At 49.6% G+C, this 18,835-nt stretch overlaps 6 protein-coding genes across 6 annotated transcripts; 3 read left to right on the forward strand and 3 right to left on the reverse strand.

Moving 5' to 3' along the window:
- Positions 1-256: 256 nt before the first annotated feature.
- On the reverse strand, positions 257-6,008 carry BO79DRAFT_199117 (putative telomere length regulator protein (Rif1)). Its single transcript, XM_025681395.1, has 3 exons — positions 2,965-6,008; positions 2,649-2,915; positions 257-2,600 (listed from the first exon to the last, which is right to left on the reverse strand). The coding sequence occupies exons 1-3, from the start codon at positions 5,893-5,895 to the stop codon at positions 492-494; spliced, it is 5,307 nt and encodes a 1,768-aa protein (XP_025537333.1). The 5' UTR covers positions 5,896-6,008; the 3' UTR covers positions 257-491.
- A 773-nt stretch (positions 6,009-6,781) lies between these two features.
- Positions 6,782-8,777, forward strand: BO79DRAFT_199118 (synembryn). The gene is made up of 6 exons (XM_025681396.1): positions 6,782-6,822; positions 6,872-6,946; positions 7,005-7,240; positions 7,294-7,413; positions 7,471-8,315; positions 8,369-8,777. Exons 1-6 carry the CDS (start codon positions 6,795-6,797, stop codon positions 8,466-8,468), a joined length of 1,404 nt encoding a protein of 467 aa, XP_025537334.1. The 5' UTR covers positions 6,782-6,794; the 3' UTR covers positions 8,469-8,777.
- Positions 8,778-9,004: 227 nt separating this feature from the next.
- On the forward strand, positions 9,005-10,221 carry BO79DRAFT_177388 (polysaccharide biosynthesis domain-containing protein). Its single transcript, XM_025679922.1, has 5 exons — positions 9,005-9,177; positions 9,245-9,269; positions 9,325-9,609; positions 9,672-9,708; positions 9,767-10,221. Exons 1-5 carry the CDS (start codon positions 9,133-9,135, stop codon positions 9,822-9,824), a joined length of 450 nt encoding a protein of 149 aa, XP_025537335.1. The 5' UTR covers positions 9,005-9,132; the 3' UTR covers positions 9,825-10,221.
- A 269-nt stretch (positions 10,222-10,490) lies between these two features.
- Positions 10,491-14,717, forward strand: BO79DRAFT_270628 (ABC transporter ATP-binding protein; the record flags this gene model as incomplete). Its single annotated transcript, XM_025687298.1, has 5 exons — positions 10,491-10,927; positions 10,977-11,658; positions 11,704-13,591; positions 13,645-13,767; positions 13,822-14,717. The coding sequence occupies 5 exons, from the start codon at positions 10,491-10,493 to the stop codon at positions 14,715-14,717; spliced, it is 4,026 nt and encodes a 1,341-aa protein (XP_025537336.1).
- A 72-nt stretch (positions 14,718-14,789) lies between these two features.
- On the reverse strand, positions 14,790-15,941 carry BO79DRAFT_270630 (dienelactone hydrolase family protein; the record flags this gene model as incomplete). Its single annotated transcript, XM_025687299.1, has 3 exons — positions 15,530-15,941; positions 15,382-15,463; positions 14,790-15,312 (listed from the first exon to the last, which is right to left on the reverse strand). Exons 1-3 carry the CDS (start codon positions 15,771-15,773, stop codon positions 14,790-14,792), a joined length of 849 nt encoding a protein of 282 aa, XP_025537337.1. The 5' UTR covers positions 15,774-15,941.
- A 961-nt stretch (positions 15,942-16,902) lies between these two features.
- On the reverse strand, positions 16,903-18,763 carry BO79DRAFT_36764 (uncharacterized protein). Its single transcript, XM_025689135.1, has 3 exons — positions 18,229-18,763; positions 17,041-18,179; positions 16,903-16,983 (listed from the first exon to the last, which is right to left on the reverse strand). The coding sequence occupies exons 1-2, from the start codon at positions 18,670-18,672 to the stop codon at positions 17,052-17,054; spliced, it is 1,572 nt and encodes a 523-aa protein (XP_025537338.1). The 5' UTR covers positions 18,673-18,763; the 3' UTR covers positions 16,903-16,983; positions 17,041-17,051.
- Positions 18,764-18,835: the final 72 nt, after the last annotated feature.

Consider the following 18,835-nt stretch of genomic DNA (forward strand, 5'->3'; position numbering starts at 1 on the left):
CGCAACTGACGCCCCGGAGGATAAGCATGGTTGGTTGGTCGGTTGGTAAGTAGTAGTAAGCCTCCTGGATGAGTGTGTGGCAGTGAGGATGAGATGACGGAGTGACTAGTCCTCCTGTCAGCGGCCAAGGATTTCGCGGATTAATCATCTTGAGCTACTAACTAACTAGTTATAGAAACTAGTAGTGACTAGTGACTAGTGATTGGGATAGAATGTAGGTTTATGGTATGCTGGTATTACAATTGCATTCTCCAGTCTTCAAAGCGTGATGAGTACATTCAGCTTCCGCATCGTCCATCTTATAATAGAACTTAGGACCGAAAGAACAATGGCAAATCAAGCACAGGATCATAAAACAAATGAGACTTCTTTTGATGGCCATGGTCACAAAATAAAACAGTCAGACAGACAGACAAAAAAAAGCAAGGAGTATAAAATATTGATACTAGGATATAGACAAAAGTACAACGCCATCGCTATGCAAAATCCATTCAACCGGTGTTTCTCCTCAATGCCTCATGCGTTTCCACCCGGATATCAAATAGTAAATCGTCAATTTCCTTCAGCGAGTTTCGATCCAACTTGGCCAGCTTCACGTCGCTCAAGACTTTGCGGAGGGAGTTTGTAATTTCTGCCTCTGTGATCTCTGGCTCCTTCTGGCTTTCGGTCTGCGTTGTGCGGGATACTGCTCGCGTCTTTTTCTCCGTCGTCTCCAGATATTTCTCTTCAGATGGCGCCTCCTTCTCAGGGATGGGTTCGGTCACTGTGGGCGCGTCTTCCATTTGCACGTCATCAGGAGCCGTTTGCTGGGTCTCGGGCACCGGCTCATCCATCGGTTCGTCAACCTGAGCTTCTGTTGGAGGCTGCACTGAGCTATCCGGTTCTGGGAGTTGCTCAGTTGGTTTATCTTCAACAGTGATCTTGGACTCCCTTTCATCCTTGACAGATTGGTCCACCGCATCTCTAGTAGGAGTCTCGTCGTGATGGGTCTCGATATCTTCTCTAAGTTGGGGCTCTTCTGGTATGCTGTCTTTGGCCTTGTCCTTGGTCGCCTTGCGAGAACGACTAGGTCGTGGTGACTTCTTCGGCAGCGGGCTCTCCTCAGGAATGGCTGGCGCCGCCTGTCCGCTGAGACGAGAGGATCTGCGTTTTTGGGAGCTGTCTTGGATATCCAGGGCCTTGGTATTCCCGCTATCAGTACTAGCTGCTTGCTCGGCGGGCTTGCTCGTGCTAGTCAGATCACCCTTAGACTCGGTCTTCCGTCGCTTCGGCGCCGATTCAGCAGGGGATGATTCGACCTCCTGTGACACGGTCATCGGTCTCTTAGACCGAGTAGCACGGCCTCCCTCGATATCTACGACAGAAGACGTCTTTGTGAGTCTTGAAGAGCGACGCCGCTCTTTGCCCGAAGGTGTAGATTGCTCTGCCTCGCGCTTTCGTTTCTTATTCGCACCCTGCTCCGAAGCTGTTGCATGTTCTATACTCGCTGTGTCGTCCAGATCTACAGCGAGTTCTAGATCCTGCTCCAACTGAGACGCAACCTGGGTCTCCATGTCGTCGCTGCATGAGTCCGCTATGTAATCGTAGCCGTCCGTTTGTTGTTTTTCTTTGTCTTTCGGTTGCTCAGCATTAACCTGGTGCTCTGGCTCGATGACAGGCTCCTCAGTAGCACCAGAATCCGTAACAGGGTCTTGGGAAAGCCCAGAGTCGCGAGAGCCATTCTTTGACGAATCCTTCGATTGCCTGTCTTCAGTGGAGAGGCTTTTGTCTTCTGGCAATTTGCCTGTCGATGAACGGAGACGCTTCGTCAGTGGCTCCTCTGAATCAACTGCCATGCTTTCATCAGTCGCGTCCGGTTGACTGGACTGAGCGTTCATCGCCTTCTTCTGCCTTGACGAACGCCGGGCCCTCCTCTTCGATCTTCTGCTCCTGCTCGACGTAGTGTTCCCTGATCCTGGTGTGGCCATGTTTCCTGTGTTACTCCGAGGTTCAGGACTGGTCGATTTAAGCTTTGGAGGGGAGGATTGAAGTTCGGTTTCTAGGACAGACTCTTCTGCTGCTGGAGTCGACAGCGACTGAGGTATCTCGGGTTCGCTCAATTGCGTTCGGCTTCGAGTACCCGGCGTAGGGGAAGAACCGAGAAACCCATATTCATTGTCAGTGGCGACAGGTGGTAGGGTCGGGGTTTGTGGAGTCCCGGCGTCGGCATCCGCGTTGCGCAGGTCGCGCAAGTGCGGGGGCGTCATGAAACCGAGTTCTCTTGGAGTATTCGTCGGAGGTGAAGACGAACGAAGGCTTTCAATGATCGAAAACAACTCGCTACGCTTCCTAGGGTCTCCCGATCCCGTCGGGAGGGGCATCGAATGACCCGTGGCCACATCCGGATCGGAGTCATCATCAGTTTGGGATACTTGGCCTGCTGAATGTCCGATCTGCTTCTCCGAAGACGTAGGCATGGCTTTACGCTCAGACCCTCCGGTTATAGGCGACGAGTTCAGCCCCAATGTGAATGGATCATCAAGTATGAAAGCAATGCGAGACTTGACCGATGTATCGACTGGAATGGCCTTTGCGTCTTGACGATCGGATTGTGCCTCGGACTAGAATTTCTTAGCAGGGCAGGCTGGAACTTTAGTCAGAATACGTACCTGTATATTTTGCCGATGGCCATGCGGCTGCTGAAGCTTCATCTGGACTTCAATATCATGTAGCGCGCGAGATATCGTCTCGGGGCAGGGCAAGGACTCTTGTGATCCAAACGAACAACGCCAGAAGTCAAGAAATCGTTTTGTTACAGAGGCATGTGTGGACTCAAGACCCGCACAGATTATAGGCTCGAACTTTTGTACACAGAAGGCGTCGTGAGGTTGTGCTGCTTGCAAGATGTTCAAGACGGCTGACGACAGCGCGCGACACTAATTCTAAGTTAGTACGTAACACAAGCCCCTTGCTTCGTACACTTACAGCAGTAAGGATTCTGCTTTCCACGCCACTCTCAGCGTTTATCTTGCGCTCCCCGTCTTTGAGATAAAATGCAAGGGACTGCTGGAGGTGTGTGAGCATTGCTGTACGGAAAGTAGGTGCACCCGATCCCAGTAGAGACGTCAGGCACTCGATGAAATCTGCAATGCCGTTTGGTTCGACAGGATCAAAGCTTTCGTACGACTGACGAAGAGTCTTATCCACGAGTTCGATCAGCCTGTGAGGGAAGGCCATTTCATGAGTTCCTTTTGCCGTCTCCGCCTCGTGGCCGTAAGGAATTGAGAGCGAGAGTTTCAAGAGTGATGCGGAGGGCTTGCAGGTATTCCGTGTCCCTTGTTCTATGATAGATGCGGCAAGAGGTTCCATGGCCATGGTGGAAATAGCCCGATCACCCTTTTCGGTTCTTACGACGCGGATAAGAGAATCAACAAGCGGATTCCAGACTTCGAACACGTCGGAGAACTTTAAGCCGGCAGAAAGGATGTTAACGATGTTCTCATAGTCACGGCAAACTGAGCCGTCACGTTCGCGAGCTGTCTCCATAGGGAAAGAGGATAAAGAGCTTGCAGACAGCTGTGCCACAGACCTCCACACGGTTTCAGCTAGACTATCATCGCCAATATGAGCAGCCGCATCAAACACATGTACATCTGCGCATTGGCTAAAGAATTCCAGACGTGAGCTCCTTGATAGCTTGTCACTGCAAGTAGCTTCCAGAACACGGGTAACGAGGCGCGCATATGACGGGGAAGGCCTCGAATGACCAGGTAGTTCACTGATAAATCGAAGAAAATGTAGGATGGGACTGTCTAGACTTGTATTCGCCTTTTGATGACGATGCGTAGGCGTAGTAGCAGCCTGGAAAGTCTCATCGGCTGTCTTGAGGAGTAATTTCTCGGTAAATCGTGCGCTACCAAGACTGTAGATCATAGTGGTGGCAAGAAAGCTGAACCGGTCATAGAAGGCATCCGTTGAGTCCTTCTCGACAGCCGCATTGAGCGATGAGGGCCCGGCGTTCCAGAGGCGCTGAAGAAGGCCAAGCACGTGTGCTACAGCTTGCATCGATTCTGGCGTGGGCGTAATCTCTTTGCTCGACGCATGTAACAAGGCCTTGGACAAGCCGATCCAGGCTGTAGCAATATTCGACCGCTCAATATCGGGATTCCAGACAGAAGACTTGAAGATCTCCTCAAAAACGCTCAAAACCGATGTTATCCTCGACCGAATCCACCTACTGTCAATGGATGGCAACTCTTCAGGGTCCAGCTTGTTGCTCTCATTGACCTTATTCTCCAACCAAACCTTCGCCTGAGGGCTCCAGAGCATATTGGATAGCACGTGGGCTACCCTGTCGCTGAGACTGGGTACAGACGAAAAAATGCTCGAAGCCGGTGAAGCGACATATTCTTCCCAGACGACATCAAGATGCTGAAAAGATGCCGAGGGACGGAAGGCGTAGTAAAGAAGATTATAGTAGCTGCACAAGGCTAGCTGACTGGGTTGTTTGTCTTGCTTCTTCCGATCGAACTGAGAGACGATGGGCTTGCTCAGCATCCGCAATAACGAAGGGCTTGTTGTGTCGCTAGGACTGACGACATAAACAAACCGATTCCAGCCAACGATGGCCTGCGCTTTGATTGCAGAATCACTGCAATTGAAGCATCTCTGCAGCACAAGCACCCATTCTTTGAAATGCTCCCACTGATCGACGTTGAACTTTTTGCTGCGCAGGAGTAGAATAATCACACTCCATATCTGAGGTATGTGGACTCCGCAATCAGAAAGTGCCATCATGCGCGTCATTCGCTCGCACACTTCCGTCACAAGCTTCCTCCGCTCATCGAGAGGTCTGCTGAAGACCTCACGGACGCATTTCGACAAGGTTGGGTTCGGTCCGCACGCTATAGCGGTCTGAAAGCCCACCGAGATAGCTTTTATCCTGATATCTTTGACATGGTGTAGCAAGCCGGATATGAGATGATCCATCCACAGGGATGCATTTGAGACGAAGATCATCTTGGATTGATTGAGGACACGAAGATAGATGCTTAGACGCTGGGACACAATTGCGCTTCCAGTGACGCGATTAGTTAATTCATGGAGAACCGTCAAAATGCGTATTATTCGCGTGTTCGTCATGACCTTGGCGTTAAAGTTCTGGGTTGACAATACGGACAAGTAGTGAGTTACCACGGACTTTGGCATCTTCACATCTTGAAGACAGTTGACGGAATGATCGACGAGAAAAGTCTTGAAGTCATCTGGCAGACGCGCAGAGATCTCACTATGCCAAACCAGTGCAACAGCCAACTTAAGGGCCTGTATTACAAGGTTGGTATGTAGCGGTCCACCGGTTGTCAAGTCCCGGCTAACGTCCCGATGTATGAACTGAGTGATCAAGCCCAACCTCGCTATGATTTCTTGATCACCAGGAAGATTGTCATATGCTCTCAGAGCCCCGAAGAACTGCATGTAGGCGTCGAGCCTTGAACTGACAGCCTCTCCAGCGAGCTGTTGTAAGATCGACTCTAGAAGCATGGCGAAGGAAACGGGAGCTTGAGGTTCAGCAGACGGCGAATTGGTAGCAGAGTGAGATGTGGTCGGTTTGAGGATAGATTTTGTAGGTTTGCATTCGTTCGAAGGAGGCAGGGACTTGAGGTCAGATTTGGACTTCGCGGCGGAATTGGTAAACGAGGGAGGTTTGATGTATCTTGTCCATGGTGAGAAGTTCACGCGCTTGGATTGTCGACTTGACGGAGCACCGGTTGAGCCATTGACGGAAAAGGGAGAGTCGCGAGGCGTGTGTACAACAACCGGAGAATCTTCAGTTCGATCATTTTCAGACAGCATACGAGATGATGTCCTAGGTGGAGTAGGCGGACGAGCAGACAGAGGACCGAGAACCTCCACCATATTTCACAGAATCGGACGACGAAAAGAACGGGGACAAGAATGAAAGAAGGAGAAGGAACATCGCGATACAGCCTAGCTAGAAACCACGCTGTCCATGACCCAGACCGAAGCTGTCGACAAGCATGAGCAAGGATCAAAGCCCTGGTGAAAGTAGGATAGCCGTGCCAGTTTGATCCTACCGGGGCCGCGCCAAGCCACGCAACTCAAAAAGACGCGCCTGTGGCTGAGCCACGCGTAAAGTGGCAGCGCCGCGCTTCATGCCCAAGGCAGTAAGGCACTCAGGCACCACGGAGAAGGCTTCGGAGATGAACCGGAGTTGCCCTCCCCCCAATTCTTTAGTTATTAGTATCTTCAATTTTCTCGTTTCCCCCATTCACGTTGGTTGTTTTCGAACCCAGAACGAGTTGTCAATGTAAGTTTCGTCTACTTAACTACTAACCACAGATTGCATGCATTGATTTATGTCCGTCTCGTCAACCTTATGTCTAATACCATTGCTGCATGTACAGACTGCGGAGATACTGTGCAGCCGCTTAGTGCTATCCGGTGGGGTTCTGCTTTATTGCGCTGCGGATCTCTATTCATCAGCGCAACATTAGCTCCTATCCTTATCCGTTGCGCTGCCTCCAGCACTGGAATTCACTACAGCCCATCGGCGAAGAAAGATACCCCAGATCAACCCATAACCTCTGGACTGGCTTTCGCCTCTCCAACTACTCTGTCTTTAAACGCGGAGACCCGCTTTCGCTGCAACTTGATCAAGCCCAAGCTAAGTGGGACTTTCTGAACAGACTAGTAGGGGTTCACCGCGCCCCGTAAGACGGCTATTGCAAGCCAGCAGTTACCCCTTGACACACTTCACTTCCGGCGCATAGAATTGCGCTAAGCAAAAGTTGACCATGGATTTCAGGCCGCTCCAAGGCCCAGGTATGTACAAGCCACTTCATTGTATAGACCTCAATTAACAAGCGACTAGAGAAGCTGCAGCGAGTCACTAAACTACTGGGCTCTCTCAAAACGGACCTCGAGGCGAAGTCTCTCACTTCGAAGGGTAAGTACACAGGGAATGTAAAATGTACCGGTCTGACCTCGTCACCTGCGTGCCTTAGAACGCGTGCAGACACTCCTGGAGTTGAGACAGCACGGGACCAACCCCAGCTATGCTCATCCTATCTACTCTAAAGAGGGGATAGAATTATTAGCCAGATATGGTGTTGATGGGGATACCCCGGATGTGCGTCGTGCCGCTCTACGCTGCGTCGCAAACGCCCTCCTCTTAGATGGATCGATGCGCCAGCTGTTTGTAGACACAGGCTACGGAGGTAAATTAGCTGAGAGGCTCAAGGTATGCCCATTCACTATTTCAACCAGCTCGTGCAGAAGTTGACCTTCATTCAGTGTGATTCCTCGGAGGATGAGATGGTGATCAGTCGGATCTTGTTCCTGTCTACCTATGACACCACAATGGACTTTGAAAATCTCATCAGACATCACTCTCTGGGTGAAAATGTCAACTACGTAAGCTAATGCGTGTCTTGCCCAAACCGAACTATGTTAGAAGCTGACTGAACCCAGCAAATCGTTCGACACGCTAAACAATTTCCCAAGTCTGGCAAAAAGTCTCTGTCGCAGATGGACGAGTTGGCCCTTACTGATACCTTGAAACTCATTTTCAATGTTTCTAAGATCTATTCTGATTTGGCCGCGACATTCTCGGCTTCGATCCCTCACATCTTTAAGATTATCAACCGCATCGATATCCCTCCAAAGCCTCTGGAAGGCCTCCTCAGCTATCTTCTGAACTGCCTGTCCACGCTCGATCTGGAAAACAAAAAGGGCAAAGTCTTCGAGAGTAGCCCCCTTTTCCCGACCTTCAACCAGAACTGCAATGTCGACAAGCTGATCAACATCTTGGATCAAGCTGTGTCCGCATACGGTCCTGACGAGCTGGAGACCAAGGCTATACCCCTGTTCCATACACTCGTGGTTATTCATGAGATGGCCCCAGACGGCCCCCGCAAATATATGCAATGGCTTCTTCTACCCGAAGAAAATGATAGAAGCCGTCCAATTGGACAATCAGACACGCTCTCATCGAAGTTACTCAATCTATCGACCACGCCCTATCCTAATCTGAAGACTGCTATTTCCGAGCTTATGTTTGTGCTCTCCGGCAAAGACGCCGAAAATCTGACAAAGAATATCGGATATGGGTTCGCTGCAGGACTACTAGCTTCTCGCGGCATGGAAATCCCTAAGACGGCAGGCGAAGCATTCGCAACCAACCCGAACGGTTTTGATCCAGATGTCAACCCTATTACTGGCCAGAAGTGGGCTGCAGAGAAGAAGGACGAGGGCCCTCCTATGACCAAAGAGGAGAAAGAAAGAGAGGCAGAGAGGCTATTTGTGTTGTTTGAGCGGTAAGCCTCACCCTTTCTCCACCTGCACTAATAAATGCTGAGTAACATAACAGAGCCAGAGCGAACGGCATTCTTCAGGTGGAGAACCCTGTCACGCGCGCCCTCCATGAAGGACGTTTCGAAGAGTTGCCCGACTCCGACGACAGTGATTAGACATCATGCTATTCTTCGTTTCCCTACATTGCTTCCCTGTACCATAGTCTAATCTCTGTTCGCCGCCGATAAGAGATTCTTTACCTTTGTTTGATCTCGATGAATTCATACGCTATGAATCAGTATGTCAACCCTGATTGGATTGAAGACTGTTTGTCAGAAGAGCATTGAGTGGCGTTTGCGTTCGTCCGCCATTTCTGGATCTTTCCAGTATGATCTAGCATCGCTGTGGATTGCTATGCAATTAATAAGCGGCAGAGGCAGATTAGTTAGCCGGACATGGCATTTCTCAGACAGCGAGCAATCTAGATAGCAAACTGAATAGATTCGCAGGCCGAAATAGAGGATCTGAGTGAAAATTATTCATGCTAATAACGTAGATGAACTAGAGCGTACATAGTCCGGACTCTTAATGCCTGGTGGTGTTTTTAAGATCTGTAAATGACGTACGGCCCAATCGCGAGCGGCGGGGTTGAAGGGCGGCGGCGCAAAAATCTCTCCGCCTGCGGGAAAAAGAAGTCGGGCGCGGGGCAACTCACTTTTCGATTCCTTTTCGACTACTCTGACTGTTAGCCAGCGAATAGAACATTTTTCTACCTTTACACTCTTCTTTTGATATTGTCTGCTTCTTGTGTAATTATTTACCGCCCACACAACCGCCAAGATGTCGAAGCCTTTTGATCCAGAGACGGCGGAGAACTTCGAGGATGTATGTCACTTTTGCGCCTAGATTGCCTATTCAGAATTCCGACCGAGAATGCTGACCTTTCATGCAGATGGAGAAGCAGTTTGCCGTTAAGGGTTGGTCCGGACATCTCTTATTCGAATTCGTCCCATGACTCACGATTATATGCAGCCGTCGAACATCTGATGACTTATTGGTCGATTCTGGAGAAGGTCCCCGGCTCGAAACTCCGCCTGACCAAGATGGACGACGAGATCCTCGAGTCTTTCCAGAAGGAATTCCCCGACTTCGACCCTGCCGAGACGCTCGATGAAGACAAGATGAAGAGCAAGGAGGGCAAGGAGAAGTGGCGTAACTGGATCAACCAGTATGAGAAGATTATCGAGGACTTCAACTTCGGTACCATGCTGCGTGCTAGCCCCAAGGTCGAATACGACAGAGATACCACGATCTTCGGTAAGTGATACATGGCTGTGTGGCTTGTCTGGGGGGTGGAACGCTAGCTAACAGAAGGATAGCCATGCGTATGCAGTTCTACGCCGTCGAGATCGCTAGGTGAGTCTTTCCGCTTCAATAAGAACTGGAAACAATTGGATACTCATACATGGATCAGAAACCGTGCTGGTCTTAACGACTGGATCTACGAGCGCGCGCAGAAGGCCAACAAATAGATGTGAAGCTGCGCTTCTTATCTGGGCCGTGCAGGAACGGCGGCTAGACGGAATGGTTCATCCGGGCCTTTACCGTCCTTGCTTTGCTAGCGTCTCGAGACTATGCAGTAACTCAAGTTCTTGAGTTCGACAGCCATCATTTACTACCATGGCCCATAGGTCTCATCCGGGTGGTCCAGCATAGCGTATATGACCCTATAAAAGAGTGGGGATAGCCCCTCGACAGGGCGCCCTAGGGTGCTACTACCGGAGTGGATACCTGTACATATAACGAGCTGAATCGATGCTTTGGAATGCAGTGATGGATAGAAAGACGTGTGGTTGACCCACTTAATTTTTCATGTGTACCCGAGAACAATGGCAACGCAACCCATTGTTCTTTTCATCTACAATATGCCCGCATATGGAAAGTGCTTGATATCCGGCCAGATGGGCTAATATGAAAACGAACGTAGCTCTTTGTTCTGATGATTATGCTAAGAAGTACTTGGACGCCTGTTTGTTTGTTGGGTGTTCATCATTCGCTTATGTTTTTCTATATGACGCCCTAGCACTTTATACTTTCCTACCATCATCATGTCTTCTTATACGACACCTAAATATTGGAGCCGAAGACCAAATGCTCAACTGAAGATCTCCCGCCCTGGTCAGCCTGTATAGTTCATCATGGCGGCCTTCCTTGCTGGCGCCAGGCGCTTCATACATCGGAAACCGAGGTGGATGTCGCTGTTCAGCTTCACAACAACGAAACATCTTCCGGTGCTCATAGGAGGATTTACATTTACGGCCATTTCTAGTCTTTCGGTTCCCATATTTTCCGTACTCTTGGGCGAGATATTCAATACGTTCACACTGTTCGGTGGAGGAAAAGTTGCAAAACAGGACCTAACGCCACAGATCAGCAAATACGCTGTCCAGTTAGTTGGACTTGGAGCTATCAATTGGGTTTGCAATAGTGTTTATTTCATTCTATTCGTGATATTCGGAGAATTTCAGGTTGCGAATGCTCGCACCAAGCTCTTCGAAAGGCTTTTACAGAAGAGTCAGGAATGGTTCGAAACGCAGCCGGATGGCACGAGGGTCTTTCTATCTTCACTCCAGGGGTATGTCGCACTCTTGTATGCCACTATCCTAGCTGACGCGATCTTCCAGGCAAATCGAAGACCTACAGAAAGCAACATCGCAACCTCTCGGCCTCGCTTTGCAGTACAGTTTTCGAGCCATTTTCTCTCTAGCCCTAGCATTCTTCACCTCCTGGAACCTTACTCTGGTCACTTTGGCGGGAATCCCCTTCCTCTCAGCCGCTCTCTCCTTCCTATCTACCAAGACAAACTCTTGTATGGAGGCACAGAAGACAGAGCTGGGTCATCTATCGCTGATAGTCGACAATGCTACTTCATCAATCGACAGCGTCAAGTCTTTCAACGGGCAAGACACCGAGATCCGAAACTTCATAAGCAGCGTTGACAATGCCGCTATACATTATCTCAAACGCGCGCGTTTAATCTCACTACAAATATCCATATTGCGACTGATGACTTTCGGAATGTTCGTGCAGGGCTTTTGGTATGGGAGCTCTTTGGCTACCTCCGGTGAGATTTCAGCAGGAGAGGTGCTCAGGACATTCTGGGCTTGCTTAGCAGCTGCCCAGTCAATGGAATTTCTCATGCCACAAATTGTCGTCCTAGCAAAAGGAAAGGATGCAGCCCTTTCTCTAATCCACACTTTGAGCTCGGAGTCAGAGGATACTGTTCGAGGGGATGGAAGGGGTTCCGTTTACCCGAAGTTTTGCGAAGGCGATATCGAGGTCAGCAATGTAAGTTTGACGACACCCGTGGAATAGTTGAGTGGTACATTGAACTTATGATGCGTCTATCAGGTCTCCTTTGCTTATCCAGCGCAACCGAACAGACCGGTTCTGAAGTCGACAAGCTTCTTCTTTCCCGCCGGAGAGACAACCTTTGTTATTGGCAGAAGTGGATCTGGAAAAAGCACGCTTGGACAGCTGCTCACACGCTTCTACTTACCACTATCCGGGGAGATTCTGATAGATGGGGCCCCCATCCAATCTCTGAGCATCGACTGGATAAGGAACAATATTACTTTGCTGGAGCAGCGAAGCGTTCTGTTCAACGAATCTATCTTCATGAACATCGCCTTTGGTAGTCGCAACTATGAAGGACTCAGCAAGGTTGATGTACGTGAGTGTATCGATCTTGCAAGGTTACAAAGCACAATAGACGATCTACCCAAGGGAATCGACACTTGTGTGGGTCACGGTGGTGATTTCCTAAGCGGTGGTCAAAAGCAAAGAGTGGCGATTGCAAGGGCGCGGCTAAGGGATACGCCTATATTGATAATGGATGAGCCTACGAGTGCCCTTGATGCCACCAACCGCGTCGAGATAACGAAAGCTATCCGGGAATGGCGTCGAGGGAAAACAACTATCATCATCACACATGATATGTCGCAAATCATGGATCATGACTTTGCCTACATCATGGACCAAGGCTCGGTTATTCAAGCTGGCTACAGACATGAATTGGAGGAGAGCAATACGTGTTTTGCTACCTCGGACAAACTTCATCGTGAGGAAAGTGAGCATGGTGTTGCCCACAGTTCTTCTAATCGATACTCCAGTGATTCTTCAAGGTCCTCAATTGAGAGTACACGCGGTCCAAGCCCTGATTCGTTTTCTCGAAACAGCGAGCTTGCACAGCATTCTTATGCTATCCACGGCTACAAAAGAAGCATACAGAGCATTCGTCAATCTGCAGACACTCAAAGGTTCAGACCACGTCGTGAGTCGATTGGAATGCAGATGTTCGAGCTCAATACCGTCCATGCCGATGATACGAACTTCCAGTCCAACCGGTTCAGACAGAGTATACTTCCTGTGAATGATGTCGTCAATGAGATCAATAGAGCGAGATCGAAGCATCGAAGTAAGCGGCCTTTTAAGAATGCAGCACGCCTCGCGCCGCAAGAAAGCATGTCATTGGGGCGGATCATGCTGACCATACTTCCTAACCTAACTCGAGGCCAAAAACTACTTCTTTTGCTTGGATGTTTCAGCACCTTGGGCCATTCGATGGCGACTCCTCTGTTTTCTTATTGCCTGTCGAAGCTCCTTGAAACGTTTTACAACAAGCAAGCCAAAGCCTCAACATGGTCACTGATAGTTCTAGGGATCGCCGTAGGTGACGGCATTATATCATTTCTGATGCATTATCTTCTGGAGCTATGTGGCCAGGCGTGGGTTGATCGCCTCCGTAAAAGAGGCTTCCATCACATTCTTGACCAGCCACGAAAATGGTTTGAAGAAGCAGGAAATGAACCTTCCCAACTCACCTCGTCCCTCAACCACAGTGCTGAGGAGATGCGAAATCTGGTCGGTCATTTTGGTGGCTACGTCCTGGTGGCTACTTCAGTCACCGTGGTCGCTATCATATGGTGCATGGCTGTTTGTTGGAAATTGACTCTCGTGGCTGTGGCTTGCGGACCAGTCATCTACGTTATCACTAGAGGGCTCGAAAAGACAACCGGAATATGGGAGAGACGTTGCACTGGGGTCAAAACGACAGCGTCGGAGATATTCATCGAGACGTTCTCGCAGATTCGCACCGTCCGCACATTGACCCTTGAGCCTTACTTCCACAAGAAGCATATGAAGGCCGCGGCACTGTGTATGATTCTTGGGGTGAAGAAAGCTGTCTATACCGGTTTTCTCTTTGGATTGGTAGAGTCCATGATCATATTCGTCAGCAGTAAGCAGCTGTATATGGAACCCTTGAAACTCTCGCATATCTGACCTGCGCAGGCCTGATCTTCTATTACGGAGCAGTTCTCGTATCATCGCTCGAGTTCACAGTCACCAGCCTCATGACAGTCTTCTCCGTCCTTCTCTTCAGCATCGGCTACGCAAGCACAGTACTTTCCTGGAGTGAGCCACCTACCCGACAACCATTACCCACGCCCACAGCTAACACCCCTTTAGTCCCCCAGATCAGCGTCTCCCACATAATGGCCAACCAAGTCCTACGCCTAGCACACCTTCCACGCGGCGCATCCCACGAACACCGGGGCACCCTCAAAATCACCACAGCCGCACCAGTAAAGATCACCAACCTAAACTTCCGCTATCCATCCCGCCCAGACGCACACGTCCTACGCGACATATGCATCACCATCCCCCGAAACCAAAGCACAGCAATCGTAGGCCGATCAGGCTCCGGCAAATCCACAATAGCATCCTTACTCCTGAACCTCTACGAAGCCCCCACCACCACAAACAGAACCTCCCCTATATCCCTAAACGGAATCGACCTCCAACGCATCCACACCCCAACCCTCCGCTCCCTCATCACCATCGTCTCCCAACGACCCTCCATCTTCCCCGGCACAGTAGCAGACAACATCAGCTACGGCCTCGAAGACGACTCCCCGCTCCGCACAATGTTCCACATCCGCGCCGCAGCAGAAGCAGCCGGGATCGACGAATTCATCTCATCCCTGCCCAAGGGCTACTTCACCATGATAGGCGACGGCGGGGCCGGTATGTCCGGGGGACAAGCGCAACGGCTGGTAATTGCACGGGCGTTGGTGCGACAGCCACAGCTTCTTATCCTGGATGAAGCCACGTCCAGCCTTGATCCGAATAACGCTCAGATCATTCGACGGACCGTGCAGAGGTTGGTCGCGACGCGAAAGGGCCTTACTGTCCTTATCATTACGCATGCAAGGGATATGATGGAGATTGCGGATAATGTTATTGTGATTGACAAGGGTCGTGTGGTGGAAGCGGGGAAGTATAAGGTGCTTGCTCGGCGGCAGGGTGGGAAATTAAGGGCTTTGATTGAGGAGGAGGAGGAGGATTCTGAGGTGGATGGATGAAATGGGGGTATGAGGGAGAGAGGGAGAAGAATAGAGCACGCTCCCCACAATAATTAAAGGAAGGATAGTAAATCAATAAGACACCCTCGCAAACTGCTTCTGAAACCACGCAATCGCCTGATCCTCCGCCTCCTCAGCCTGCGCCCTCACATCCTTAACCATCACATCCGCACGCACACAAAACCCATGTCCAGCCCCGTAGTAGATCTTCACCTCCCCCACATCCCTCTCTCCGACGGCTTTCTCAATCTGCTTAATCTGCGGCATTTTCACCATATTATCCAGCTCTGCCATTGCAAAGCTCACGGGGATCTTGATCTTCTCGATATCCGCGGGGATCTTCAGATTGCTGGGATGGCCGGTGAAACCGGCATCAATTAGGGGTTTGCCGTCTACTTTGTCTTCTTCTTTGTCGTGCGCGAGGTACACGGTGTGTAACCCGCCCCAGCAGAATCCTGCAGCTGCGATGGGGAGGTTGGCGCCTTCGTTGCGCCGTACGGCGGTGAAGAATGTCTTGACGGTGGGCCAGGAGGTGGTAAATTTGGTGTGGTATAGGAAGGGGATCATGGCGTACATGGCGCAGGCGATGTGGTAGCTGCATCGTAGTATACGTTGTGAGAATTGCATTGTAGTTGTGCTAGGTAGAGAGATATGTGGGACTTACGGTTTCGTGATCCAGTCCATGATGGATGAGGTCTTCATTATGGCAGATAGGGTGTTTAGGGACCAGACTGGGGCGGCGTGTCCTGGTTATCCAGTATATATATTTAGTACATATCCACATGAGCATCAATGATCAGGAGTAAACATACCATTCATGAATTCAGGCAAATACACCTTATACCCTCCCTTATCGGCATAATGATCGGCCAGAATACGATTATTGACGAACTCCCACCCAAACGCATCCGGAATGATGATGATGATTCCCTTGATGGGAGATTCTGTGGACGTCGGTTCCGTCACATATGCATTCAGGCCATGCAAGGTGGTGACTGTTCCTCTGGGCGTAGTGTCCTCGTGCACGTGGCCGCTGAAGCAGTCGGGACAGGACATGATGATGATAATATATATCTATATGACGTAGTGGTAGTTGAGGTGTGTGTTAGGTTCTGCTATGGTCTTTCTCGATATGAGGCGGATAGTGTCGAGTAGGTTGATACCTAGGATCGACCTGCCAGAAAGATAAGCTTTAGCAGGAGCGGGGAACTGGTTGCTTATGTGTTGCTGTCAGTTGATGTGGGAAGGTAGAGTTCGAGGTTCCATGGCATGGCGTAGTGGGTTTAGCCAGGCAGGTTCGGGGTTGCCGGAGGTAAAATTGGTTTAAGTCCGGGATAGCGAGTGGGATGGATAAGTGGATACGGTTGGCTCTTGGATTATCTCCGATGAGAATCATGATTGAGCACTTTGTGAAATGGGGAGGCCTAATTGAACGAGGGAGTGGAGCTTGCGTAATAATTTGGGTGAGGGTTTGGCTGTGAAAATTGTGGATGGGATCATCCTTGACTTGGTGTAGTAGTTTGTACGCCCCGAGACTAACAGGAATGGAGCTGGTGAGGGAATACTACTAACTGGGAGACTAATTAATGGCGTCGTACTGGGTACGTCAGGCGGATAATATTTTTGTTAGTGGTCTTTTTATTTACCCTACATGAGAACTAAACGTCTTCGTCTTTGTCCCTTTTGGGAACTCGCCTAGTAAGGAATCTAGACTTCACTTTGACCACCAAATAGACAGGAGCCCCGACTGGTACTGGTGTAAGATCAGGCTTTACTATGCGGCCTGCGCGCAGAGCATAAACCAATCATCTACCTTTGCCAGCAAAGCTTTATCGGGGGCGGGGTAGACTACCTAAGGATCATGAGCAGCTATAAAGAGGGGAAGTTGTTTGTACGGTTAGATTGTTTAGAATAATTGTTCCATTAAATACTCTCTCTAAGCTGCAAGTCTCACGGTACGAAGTGTATCACTTAATGGTTGCAGGATCTATAAAATTTGGATGTCAGGGCATTCCCTGTCACTTTTGTGCATCTCGAAACAGATGTGAGAGGAAAGCTGGGCGGCACAAATCACACACGCTAATTACGAAGTAGAAAACAAAACCAGCAAAGACCCCTCCAGATGGCCGACAACGCTTCACCAGATCAAAGCAAGGGAGAAGAGGCAATAGTCGGAATCAAGTCCGATGTCAAAACTCTCCAGCAACTCAGCTCTTCAGGTGCAGCCGCTCGGGAGAAGCGCGAGAAAAACCAGGTAGATAGAGGACTGCGAGCGTTAGCAGGAGCTTTCCAGGCCGATCTCCAACAGGAAGGGAATAGAAACCAAGGGCCATCCTAGGAACTCCTATCAGCAGGGAATGATGTCTGGAGCTCATCCTCATCCTTAAACTCCTGTTCAAGTTTCCTGTCGTACTCCTCCTTGTCAGATACCTTCTGATATGCGATACGGCCCACATTCCTTCCCCACAGAAAGGGCATGATCAAATGGAATTCTTCGAGATTATTTGCGCAAAATAGCGGTCGTATATGTCGCTGAAAAATAGTGAAAAGACCAGAGGGGCTGGAGAGAGCCAATGTATACCAAAATGTCCCTGTTGCCCACGTCCTATCCATAATGTCTGATAGAAGGGGCGAGTCATGGTTTGATGTCAACAATGCTTTCTCCTCGATTTTTAGAGCGTCCATAAATTCTGTCCGGACTTTGTCGTACTCAGCTGGCACCAGCTGATCGACGCCCAAATTGGTTAGCCAATGAAAGGGCCTAATCATCTCAATTGGCAAAGAGCAAGCCCACTCCAAGTCCAACAGACAAGTTACATTCCAGTCATCATCGACAAATATGTTGCTCTGATGAAGATCTGTTAGAGAGAGAACAAAAGGCCCTCGGCCAAGTTCCCTCTTAAAGAATGATTTAGATATTGTTCTCATCGCAGAAAGTGAGGACAGCTGGAACACAGAGTCTCCAAGGTCATTCACTGCATTTGGCTGAAACAGGAAGCGATTATCATGGAATGAGAGGACATCTGACACATACGAGTCAACAGTTGAGTATGTATAATCACGATGTATGCCAGTCGGTATTTGTTCATTCTCAAGCTGTTGAATTTCAATCGAAAGTGGCCGATTTGCTAGGACCAGATACCCTCTGTGGTCGATAACAAACGAGCCAATTCTAGGAACCGGAACTTGGCTAATGCTCAAGAGAATGCGGGAAATACTGCGGAAAAAGGTTGTTCGCAGTTTAACATCGTGTTGCCTATCTGCCCACGTGTTCGACAGCATACTTCCCCGGCTTGGTAGGATGTATTCGAGAAGTAGATAGCTGGAGTGAATGGCCTGCTCGCCTTTGACGTGGTGCGGAACATATGTAGACGGGGTTTGGCAGCCTAGCCATGAGAGAACGCGACAGCGGATCGCATGAATCCACCTGTGTAGAAGCGGCAGTTTTTCAGCGTGAGTGAACTGGAATAAGTTAGCTGGGTAGGGGGAAACAGTGCATTGATCTTAGTACAGCTTCACCGGTCGAAAGGCCAAATCCATACAATTCTGGAATTGGCACATCCGGACAATTCTCTTGGAGCCATGCATAAGTCCCTGCCTCGCATCTAACCTTCTCATCTCCATTCCCTGGCATAAAATCCTCGCCAATCCTGTATGGGAGAGGAAGTCGAAGAACCATGGGCTTTGCACCTCGACTGCTGGCAGTGATGGGGATACAAACGTTGAAGCTACCATGTAACCAATCTTCCACCTTGGACACCTGACAAGCATCTGGAGAGCTTAAGTTGAGATGATGTGCGACAACGCCTTTGATCCAGCTCTGGTGAGCACTGAGATGAGCAAAGAACTTATTCTGCTTGTCATAGTAAGACAGCTGATGAAGTATATTATGTTCCTCCTCCTTGGCGGATGCATAAGTAATTTCCCTTCGAAGGAGTCGTCGTGTTTTGGGCATGATGGAAGATAGCAGGGAATCTGTTGCCCTGAAAGCGAGATCGGCTATCTACATCAATATGGTGTAGATGAGGAGTGGGTCAGGATTCAGGAGGAGACTCCATAACAAGACCAGACTAACTACGGAGTAGTCTAGTCTACTTTAATAAAGTACTAGTAATTGA

Source organism: Aspergillus costaricaensis (genome assembly GCF_003184835.1).
Source record: "Aspergillus costaricaensis CBS 115574 unplaced genomic scaffold BO79scaffold_25, whole genome shotgun sequence".
NCBI classification, from domain to species: domain Eukaryota; kingdom Fungi; phylum Ascomycota; class Eurotiomycetes; order Eurotiales; family Aspergillaceae; genus Aspergillus; species Aspergillus costaricensis.